Here is an 11,707-nt window from a genome sequence, read left to right on the forward strand (position 1 = left end):
GTTAAGGTGATCCAATCGACACGTCTTAGTTGGTTCAAACCCCACTATTGGTAGTGTCTCAAAAACAGATTGCAATTACGCTACTTCTCATAAAAAAAATTTAATATATAAAAATAAAACCAATTTCTCAATGTAGTACTAAGACACCCCGTTAAGGAAAAAAGGGTTTTTACACACTTTTATAGTAGTTAAGCCGTTGGACTTAAGATTCAGCAGACACATTTGTCCTCATTGGAATTTAGAAAGTTTGCATCAGCCAGATTTGCCGTTGCTCTTCTAATGAATTTCCCTCCCTCTTGCTGTGCCCCCACCCCCATCCTGTGCACGTGCAAGAACCACCCCATGTTGCTAATTGGCTGGAGTATTGTTGTGTGGATCGGTCTGATCCACTTTGTTTATGTTCCATTTACAGAGCCAGGTTTTTTTCAGCCCACTCACAGAACAGACAGCTAGCAGACTGTGAGGAGACATTTGCATAATTTGACAAAAAGTTTATTGGATTAGAATTACTTTAGAGCACCTTTAAGGCGCTGTTCTGCTCTGAATGTGGCCGGCCCATTCATTTTAGGTGATCAAATAATACAACATGAATGGAAAATGAGACACAAAAACACGTCATGTTAATCATGATATATCTATATTCGCTTAAAATTCCCATATGTGGACAGTAAATTGTGACAAGCCACTAGGTACTTATGTCATAAAATGCTAAGCGGACTGGTACCCTGGGCCGTAGCTAGTGGGGTGAAAGGTGGTAATGATTCTAGGGGCCCACAGGTCCAGGGGGCCCCACAACAAATTCTAAACTCTATTTTATTAATAGGAAAGGTGCCCTGACGAATATACAGTCAGGGGGGCCCCAGAATACCTTGTCATGGCCCTGCTGGTACTTCTTCACTTTCACGTCGCAAAAATCAATGGAACCACAAAAGGGCCCACAAACGAACCCTGCTCTGACCATCTCCTGAGTATGGTTCGCATTTTGGGTCCTTTTAGGGGTGTCTAAGTCCACTTGGGTTGTTCACATATACAAGTTATACTGCTCTGATGCCCTTAAATTCACACCAGGATGGCTGACTGGTCAAGGCATTAGACATAAGATCCAATGTACACATGTCTAGTCGTTTGAACTTCACTCCTGGTCCTGGGACAGGCACATTTTAAATGGATTTCAATATTGCAGTGATGCTAGATGTTATTAACAAATAGGATGCTCCAAGTGTTTCTGAAATAAACCAACAAATGCATAATGTAAAGAAATAATAAGCTACCTAGGTACAGATTAAGTGTTTCCTTACATACCCACAAAACCTTATTTCCATATCGTGCACTATCTTAAGTATTTACTCCAGATACCTAAGCATTATGCAACAGCTGCAAGAGACTCTTTGAAGATAAAAATCACAATACTGACATCTACAGGTAAAAAATGGTAACATATCTTCAGCGTTATTACGACCAACTTGAATATGTCTGGAAAAACGTGACTGAAATAGAGGGTACCAAAACTTAATGTTAATTCGTTTTTTTTGTTTGTTTGGTTTTTTTTTATCCCATATTGCAGTCAGTGTGCTTTCCTCCAGCTCTACATCGAATTTGGGGTTAACTGGGAAATTTGGTGCACTTTAAACATTACAGCAACCGTGATTGTCACACCCAGCACATCAGACAAACAAATATGAATTCAAGTTAAACCAGCTAGAACACGGTAATGTTAACACACTTGTGTGTTAAGAAGTAATAATTGTACATATCAGAGTTTAGGTGTCCCACATTACCCAATGTACTAGATTAACCTAATTCACTAAATGCTACGTGTCAGTTGAAATGCATCATATGGCTGTATTTTTAAACCACCACTTTAAGCTAAAGGCTTACCTTTTACAAGTCACATTGCAGAAGTAACTAACTTCCAGTCTTACGAAACCTACACTGTTGCAATACGATGTATTAAATAAATGATCTAATCATAGAATCCTTAAGAGGGACACTTAAAGAGAATTCTGTCACCATTTACTCAGAATAAAGTGTTCAAACAAGCATACCAATGCAACAGTGAAAGATAAAAAATATTTTATTAAATTAATACAACAAAATATACACAAGATCCTTCTCATAAGCACTTTAAAATAGACAATAAAACCATAAATTCTGTATAATGCTTGCCCGAGGACTGTACATGGGCAATGTAAAACACTTTTCTCTTATGGTGTCCATTGCAATGGCTTTTACACATCAACTAAATGTTCTGACACTCGCAATAAAAAAAAAAACATTAACAAGATTGCAGTATCACTTTGACTCATTTGCATTGCAGCTTCTGTGGTTAAGACACAAAACTTTTCAGTGACACCCATCGAGCACAGGGCACCATGGGTTATGAATGTCCTCTTTATAGCAAATGAGAATACAGATTAACATAAAAGATACAGTTTGCACAAAAACCAATATTCTATCGCATGTTGACCCAAACCTCCCATGGAGCACTAATAGAGATTTTAGACTAAATCTTAGCCTCAGTCACCATTTACTTTTATTGTATGGAATGAAATGCAATAGAAGTGAATGGTGACGATGCTAACATTGTGCCTAAAATCTTCTTTTGTGCTCCATGAGGGAGTAAATAATGGCAGAATGTTCATTTTTGGGTAACCTATCCCTTTAATACAAGAATGATGCTTCACACGCATGAAGGTAAATTGCACAAGGTTGTTTCTCATTTAATTAATATGCTATGGCTTTTGTAAACGAATGCGAAATTAAAAAGCTCAACATGAACACTGAAATCACTTATTGCAACATGGAAAACAGCAACAGAACAGCTGACGACAAGGATTTTTCTTCTTGTATATCACAGCCTTCTTTATTTGCGTAGTCGCTTTGGCCACATAGTCCTCGGTGGCACACACATTAGCCTCAATGTTGTCCACCATGGGCCCCTGCTCCTCCACCAGCAAAGCCAACTGGAAAAACAGATCATGGATGTCTCGGATGCGACTCTCCAACTCCAGAAGCTCCTTGTGGCGATTCTCGATCTCATTGAGCGCTGAGCGAGCGGTTCGCCCGTCCGTGAGCAAGTCGCCTGCGAAGACATTCCACTTGCCAGTCTCAATCATTTCTTCAATTTGATCTCCAGTCACCTCTTTACCCATGATTTCCGCTTGCCTTTGGATACGAGTCTTGCAGTTGTCCCTCTGCGCCATTTCGGCCTTGTTGTATTCGTTCATAGCCTCGTGAAACGAGCCCGTTATTGAGACAAACTGGCAGCGTATCATACGGACCAAAGCCGATTGCGGTCCATTTTTCTCCTCCAACTCTTTACAAAGTGCATCCATCTTCTGTATGCGAGCATACAGGTTCTCCCCTTTTGTTTTGATGCTCTTTGCAATCGTGTTAGAGTCACGTTTGATGCTGCTGATGCGTCTGACGGAGGTGAGAAAGCGAGTGTTTTGTTTGCCCAGTCTCTTTACCTCAATCCTGAGATGAGCGATTTCTTTCTGGATAGATTGGGCTTCTCTGAAGATGTAATCCATGACATCTTCGCCCTCAAACACCACCACGTGCTGTTCAAGTACACCATTGTCCACGTCTTCACCTTTATCCACTCGGTCTTCCTCTTGTACGACTTTGGTGGCAACACCTCCCAATTCAACAAGCCTGTCCCGCATTTCTCCTGGAAAAAAGGATGATTAAAAGTATAGTACACTCAAAAATGAAGATTCTGTAACAATCTATTTAATAATAATGAAGGCATGTTTTCCACACTTTTGCATTAAATGAACACGAGGAAGAATTATATTTTATCATTTTCATTTATATGCACCAATATACAACAATTTTACTGAACTGTGCAGCCTTAAAGAATTGCGAAATTAGTCTTATGATACGCTCTTCAGGAAAACTTGTGGCCAAACATAAAGCGCATTAAAATCATGATCACGATATTAATGATATTGCTCAATTCTGTACCCCCAGAAAAACCAATCATCGTAATTATATTGTGAATATTTATTATCACCCAGCCCTATATTTAAGTCACCAATCACTTTCATTAGATCACAAAAAAGGATTTGGCAGTAAGTCAGTTCTTGAATTTCATGTGTTGGATGAAGGAAAAATGTGCAAACGTAAGGATCTGAGCAACCCTGACAAGGGTCAAATTGTGATGGCTAGACGACTGAGTCAAAGCATCTCCAAAACGGCAGGTCTTGTGGGGTGTTCCTGGTATGCAGTGGTTAGTACCTTCCGAAAGTGGTCAAAAGAAGGACAACCAGTGGACCAGCGACAGGGTCATGGGCGCACAAGGCTCATTGGTGGCTTGGGGAATGAAGGCTAACCCATCTGGTCCGATCCCGAAGAAGAGCTACAGTAGCACAAAGTACTGAAAAACGTAATGCTGGCCATGATAAAGGTGTCAGAACACAAAGTGCATTGCAGCTTGCTGCGTATGGGGCTATGAAGCCGCAGAAGTGTCAGAGTGCCCATGTTGACCCCTGTCCACTGCCGAAAGTGCCTACAATGGGCATGTGAGCATCAAAACTGGACCATGGAGCCATGGAAGAAGGTGGCTTGGACTGATGAATCATGTTTTCTTTTAGATCACATGGACGGCCGGGTGCGTGTGCGTCATTTATCTGGGGAAGAGATGGCAGAAGGATGCACAATGGGAAGAAGGCAGGCCGATGGAGGCAGTGTGATGCTCTGGGCAATGTTCTGCTGGGAAACCTTGGGTCCTGGCATTCATGTGGATGTTACTTTGACACGTACCACCTCTCTAAAGATTGTTGCAGACCACGTACACCGCTTTATGCAAACAGTATTCCCCGATGGTAGTGGCCTCTTTCAGCAGGATCATGCACCCTGCCACACGGCAAAAATTGTTCAGGAATGTAACATGACAAAGTGTTAAAGGTGTTGACTTTGCCTCCAAATTCACCAGATCTTAATCCGATTGAGCATTTATGGGATGTGCTGGACCAACAATCTGTGGAGGATCTGCTACTAACATCTTGGTGCCAGATACCACAGGACACCTTCAGAGGTCTTGTGGAGTCAATGCCTTGAAGGGTCAGAGCTGTTTTGGTGGCACGAGGGGGACGTACACAATATTAGGCAGGTGGTTTTGATGTTGTGGCTGATCTGTGTATAATATATATATATATACACACACACACACACTGGCAGTCAAAAGTTTAGAATAATGTACAGTTTCAAGTTGCATTCAATTGATCACAAAGTATAGTCAGGACATTACTGATGTAAAAAAAACAGCACCATCACTATTTTAAAAAAGTAATTTTTTATCAAATCTAGACAGGCCCAATTCCAGCAGCCATCTGGAGTGAAGGGTACACCTTACCCTTGAGGAATCATGGTAAATTGCTAATTTGGTCCTACAAAATCCCTTCCCATTATATCAAACACAGCTGAAAGATATTTGGTTCATTAAATGAAGATTAACATTGTCTTTGTGTTTGAGTTGCCACAGTATGCAACAGACTGCGTGTCTTAAGGTATTAGGTCAAAAATGGCAAAAAATAAACAGCTTTCTCTAAAAACTCATCAGTCAATCATTTTTTTGAGGAATGAATGTGATACAATGCTTGAAATTGCCAAAAAACTGAAGATTTATACAAAGACATTACAGTCTTCAAAGACAAAGCACAACTGGCTCTAACAAGGACAGAAAGAGATGTGGAAGACCAGATGTTCAACTAAACAAGAGGATAAGTACATCACAGTCTCTAGTTTGAGAAATAGACGCCTCACATGTCCTCCGCTGACAGCTTCATTGAATTCTACCCGCTAAACTCCAGTTTCATGTACAACCGTAAAGAGAACACTCAGGAGGCCTTATGGGAAGAATTGCAAATAGATTGTAATAGATATTTTTCACATTATTAATGTCCTGACTATACATTGTGATCAGTTGAATGCCACTTTGGTGAATAAAAGTACCAATTTCTTTCCATAAGATCAAAATATGTACATTATTCCAAACTTTTTGCCACCATATGTGTGTGTATATATATATATATATATATGTGTGTGTGTGTGTGTGTGTTTAATGGTGAGTTGGCTCACATTTTTTTACCTAACTTCTGGTACAAATGAAGACTTGCCATGAGCAATTCAAGTGGAGAAATCTAAAATAAAACATGATGCTGCACATTTCCCATCAATTCAACTCACAAGAGTGAATAAAAGGGTGTGGAACTTCCCTTTGCTCTACTGTTAAACACCACGAGGTACCACTAACAGCAAATGTGACTTTAAGAGCTCGTACCTAAAATCCTGGGGTAAACACCATGTTGTATAATTATGAAAATACAACACTCAAGCAATGGAAACACAATTGAATAGAACAATAGATCGTCCAGTTTATGCCGGATGTAAGGTCAACACTGTGCACCAATTAATTATTTTAATGTAAACATTACATTTAACTTTAAAAGGAAGTACAGCGAATAAAATATCGGCATTGATTCACTGTAAACAATGTTAATGCGCTAATTAAAGTTGATATTATATAAAATAACAAAGCGTGTCTAAGTCGGCTTCCTCGACACATCAAATAGAATTCAAGCCTATGAATCACGACCAAACAAAAAGGCAAAACAAAGAGACTTTGTCGACATAAAGTTGAGTGTGTAGTTAAATACCGATTTTATCACGAAGTCTTGAATTTACTTTGCACAAGTCCAAACTTTCCGACACTTATTAAGTAAATCACATTTGAGTGAATTTTGGAATAAATAATAAAACAAGAAATAAACTGTTACATTACCCTATTTCATGCCCCTTTGACCACTCGAGATAAACACAAGTTTAATCGTTTCCAAATACAACCACACACGCACCATCTCATCTCACATCATCATTACAGGAAATAACGTTGCAATCGAATGACTGGTGGGAGTTTCCGACAAGTCGCTACAAGAAAGTTAACCGATTAAAAGGAAGAGATCTCTTGCAAAGGGTTACCACTGTAAACACATCTGCAGCCAAAATCAATATGGGATCTTCAGATTGTAAAGCTTTCAGAATACTTTTGTCATTACTGTAGTATCTATGCAAAGAATATTTTCTAAACTATATTTTATGAGGCTATCTTTACTGTTTTTTTACTAAAAAAAAAAAAAAAAGTACTTTTTTAACATTAATGAACAGTGGTCAAATTCATCATAAATAATCCATTAAAGACTCATGGGCCATTCATATAAACATTTAGGCCAGCTATGTTTAGATTAAAATATTTTAAGGTTGAGCAAATGTCATTTGGTTGACAGTATATGGGAAGTCTGAGGTCTTTGGCAATGTGTAAACTGCAAATAATCTCGCTTGTTCTCATGATAGCATTTTATATATTATATTTTATATATTAATTCCAGTCTAATTCTGCACAAATTTTTTTTTTTTTTTTTTTTTTTGCCTATTTTTAAGATATTCGCACTTCAATTTAATAACAAAATGCCATCAAATTGAACTGTGTAATTGTCTTACAAATTAAAATTAAAATATTTAGGTTTTTTATTATTATTATTGTTTTGTCTGAGATAATTAAATTTGATAGGAATGAAATTTAAATGTGTTTTGTTTTTTATCTATTTTTTTTTTCTTTTTCTTTTTTTTCACTGTCTTTACCAAAGCACTTATCATTGACAAAAAAAAAAAATTATTATTACAGTTCACAGCCATGTTAGGGCTGTGAACTGTAGCCCCATTCTTTACTGACAAGCCTTTGGACAATTATACTTTGGTATGTAGTCTGCTTTGATTGCAGTCAACCACTAAGACATACGCATTATTGGATTCCTTAATCTACACATTAATTCTGAATGCTTTGACAGTTTCTTTAGTAACAAGAAGTCTGGTGCAAGCAACTCCTGGCCACAGGTGACCCATAGGATACACACGGAGCCAGCAGCTCCCATATCTTGTGCTTGAGGGAAAATGTGCCAATGCTAAAATAATGCAGTAATGTGTTCTAAAGCTGCTTTTTTTATTTTTAGAAAGATGTAAAGCAGATGATTCACAGCAATCATGTGAGTGAAAATGAAGAAGTGGAACAGCCAAAAGATGCTGACAACCACAACTGCCACACAAAGCAACACAATCTAACAAGGTTTGTATGCAGGTGCCCCCACACTTTACGCAATCTAGATGTTTGTCTAAGAAACATGCTCAATTTAAATGGAAACAGCCTTTCAGTCTATGCAGCACACACACCACATGATGGCAGTGGAGCAAAAAGTTGGCCTAGTGAGTTCTCAGCAGTTTGTGACCCTTCCAAAAACATAAAACATTCCCTGATTTTTGAATTCGCCTCCATTTATAGCAGTTTGCTCATGAAGTCTTGAAATTGGCTTATGGAGACCCATTTTGTGTTTTTGAAAATGATGGCAAATTTCTGTTTCCTGTGCTTTATAGGAGCTTAAGCTATCTTAGGCTGACCAGAGGAGTGGGTTTCCTCTTTGTACTGTGGTTCTTTCCCTACTTCAGGTTCTGAGAGAGTTTTCATTGTTGCTGTAAATTTGTGCTTGTCCAAATAATGTTGCTTAAACATGATACAGAAACAGACTTTGTTTGTTCTCAATGTTGGTTTGCGTTTTCCACCATATTCTGTGCCTCAATTCCTTTGGCTGACCAAAGGGTTTGTTTGTATTATGTTAATGTGTTAAGGTTATTTGCTGTTTTATTGTTTTTTGTATATTTTTTTTATGGAAATCTCCTTCAAATTTAGTCAATCTTTTAATCTTTTAATATGCCTTGTTATATTATATTCATTTTAGTCATTTGTACATTGTACAAGGAGGAGGGGTGCCCGTCGTGGAGTCCTCGACATTGCCGTACACAGAGGTGCACCGCTGCCATCCACCGGGGGATCCACGACGGGCATCCCTCCTCCTTCCCGGGTTTCGGCACCAGTGTAACGTAGTTCAATGGAAAGGAGGCGAGAACCGGCTTGATAATATAAATAATACTTTAATATAAAACTGAAGCAAAAGACAAACACACACACACACACATGACGGACATGTCCGTAAACTATCTCTCTCTCGTCGCACCAACGTCTGCCATCGGCCTTTATCCCTCTCGGAGGCTTAATTAGCCTGCTAAGGGACCGGGTGTGTATAATCACAACCCGGATAAGCCCTCCGCCCTGCCACAGTCGGGTTTCCCATGTTGTAATGGGACATTGGTTTGAATGGGAAGACGTCAGCCTATGATGCTTTAGTGTTATATATAAAAGAATTCCACTTGTGATTTACTGCTCTTGACAAGTGTAATCGCCAGTTCCCATTCAAACCAATGCCCCACGTTAACATGGGAAACCCTTAAAGATGTTACCCTGTGAAACTGTTAAAATTGCTCTTAAAATGGTGTCAAATTTATTGGAACAGACATCAGTGAAACAAAGCGGGTTAATAATGATACCAAAAATGACTGGTAGGCCTATTACTTGATTTAACTGGTAATTTTGTGGTAGTTTGTCAAACTACAATTTTGATGTTGAAGTCTGGAACTGATTTTACAACGCATATCAAACTGATTAAACACAGCAGAGAGATCACATGAGACAACGCCTAATTAAAACATGCAAACTAATGTTGTAATTAAAATATGATTACCTCTAATGTAGTCAGATGACACTGATCAGAATATTTTCTCAGGGTCTGTACACTGGCGTGACAGTGCAGAGATATTGTTGGCTCTTCTAGAGTTTCTCGTCTTGTCATATGAGGCCAGTTCAGAATTGTGCTGGTTTTGCTCTTTCTTCTATCTATATGTGTACACTTCCTTCTTGATATATCAAATACACTGAAAATCTACTTGTACGGATTTAATGGCTGAATAGTTTTTTCTTTGTTTGTTTCTTAATTCTTCTAACCTTTTTTATAAGTTTGTGAGACGGCAATATTTCAAAAGTTAATATAATCCATGAGTGCAAGAGGAAAAACTGTGAACAGGTTTTGTCTTGCTATTTGAAAATAAGGGCTTATGTTCTTGTCAGATGACTCTTAAGGTTTCCAGACCCTGTACTACAGCCATGGTCCACAAAAAATGAATTTCGTGACCCTACAGTTGCCAGGTACATTTTGTCTCTCCAAATTTCCAATAAATGTATATATAAGTTAAGCTTAATTGACAGCATTTGTGGCATTATGTTTATTGCCACCAAAATACATTTTGACTCGTCCCTTCCTTTCATAGAAAAAGAGAAATATCTGTGTTACAGTGAGGCACTTACAATGGAAGTGAATGGGGCCAATTTTTGTAGGGTTTAAAGGAAGAAATGTAAAGCATCTAATTTTATAAAAGCACTTACATTAAAGGTGCACTCAATATTTTTTTCCTCATTAAAAAAAAGTTTTACTTCTCAAGAAATGAATTGCAATTTAGAAACATATGTAAAAAAAAATCACAGGCACTTAGATGAGACGAAGACGTCAGTCATATCAGTAACCTTATAAAAGCTGTTTTATTTACACGGAGAGGGTCCCCTCATGGGGGTCACCACATTAAGATCACACGACCAGCTGAATACTGCTCACTTAATCTCAGTAACTGCATGTTATTGGATACTTCCATTCAGGGCTGGACTGGGAAGAGATATCGGCCTGCGATTTTACATAGCAACTGGCCCAAATGTTGCTGTCCTTTTCTGCATATCACGGCGCCGTTTTGTGGTCCGTTCTTCATAACACCACGGCTCATTTTAGCTTATCGCGGCCCATTCGGCCCATTTTGCGGTCGACCCACTGGCCTGCTCGGTTCTCCCGATAGCCAGTCCGCCCCTGATCGGCCCCAAAGTGTGTCGGCCCACCGGGAAAATGCCCGGTATGCCAGATTACCAGTTCGGTCCTGCTTCCACTGAATGATTAAATTAATCATGGCTTAACTAAAAACTATTCATTTTGAATGATATTGCATCCACTCCACTAGGGGTCAGTGTAATTCCAAGAACCTTTAGTCCACCTTTAATTCTTCTTTTAAAACGTGTGTATTATATGAGCTGTAAAGTTGTTTAAATCGTTGTTTTTGCAGGATTACAGATTTGATGTCGTCATATCGTCATGACAACGAAGTTGTAAAATTGTATATCATTTTACACAGAAAAGTTTAGCAAGCAATGTTTTTACACTAAAATCAAGCATATTGTTTATGTCTTGTGGCTATAATTTTGAAACAGTGAGTATTGTAATGTTTACAGATTGAGCTTAACTTGTATTGAACCTGGAATATATCTTTAAAAACACTGTATTTATGACACTGTTTATTATGCACTTCACTGATGTTTCATTACATATATTAGCTGACGATAATACCTACAAATCTGATGCTGTTTTTGCCCTGGCATCTTTCCTATAACAACACATGTCATTTTGATAATATGAATAATGAAATTGCACAAGGTTACTGTTATTGTACACTGTGTCCATGATAGACTGTCTAACTGAATTACATCCTTCTGCCTACAATCTTCTACCATGTGAGAAAAGAGAGGTTGTGTTCTGCACAGAAAACTATGACATGCTGTGCAAACACAGAGAGGGTGTTTCCCAAATGAATTACGGCAGATGCTATTGACACAGGGGTGCAAATAGTCACTCCAATTAAGAAATGGTCAAAATGTATATATTTTTTTCCGTTACATTAGTATATTAAATTACTTAGAAAGGGACCAGCAATACAATATATATAT

The 11,707-nt window shown here is 38.4% G+C and overlaps 1 protein-coding gene across 1 annotated transcript; it reads right to left on the reverse strand.

Moving 5' to 3' along the window:
- Positions 1-2,110: 2,110 nt before the first annotated feature.
- Positions 2,111-6,905, reverse strand: stx11a (syntaxin 11a). Its single transcript, XM_052153675.1, has 2 exons — positions 6,788-6,905; positions 2,111-3,673 (listed from the first exon to the last, which is right to left on the reverse strand). The coding sequence occupies exon 2, from the start codon at positions 3,666-3,668 to the stop codon at positions 2,787-2,789; it is 882 nt and encodes a 293-aa protein (XP_052009635.1). The 5' UTR covers positions 3,669-3,673; positions 6,788-6,905; the 3' UTR covers positions 2,111-2,786.
- Positions 6,906-11,707: the final 4,802 nt, after the last annotated feature.

The sequence above is a fragment of the Xyrauchen texanus genome, chromosome 22 (assembly GCF_025860055.1).
Source record: "Xyrauchen texanus isolate HMW12.3.18 chromosome 22, RBS_HiC_50CHRs, whole genome shotgun sequence".
Classification (NCBI taxonomy): domain Eukaryota; kingdom Metazoa; phylum Chordata; class Actinopteri; order Cypriniformes; family Catostomidae; genus Xyrauchen; species Xyrauchen texanus.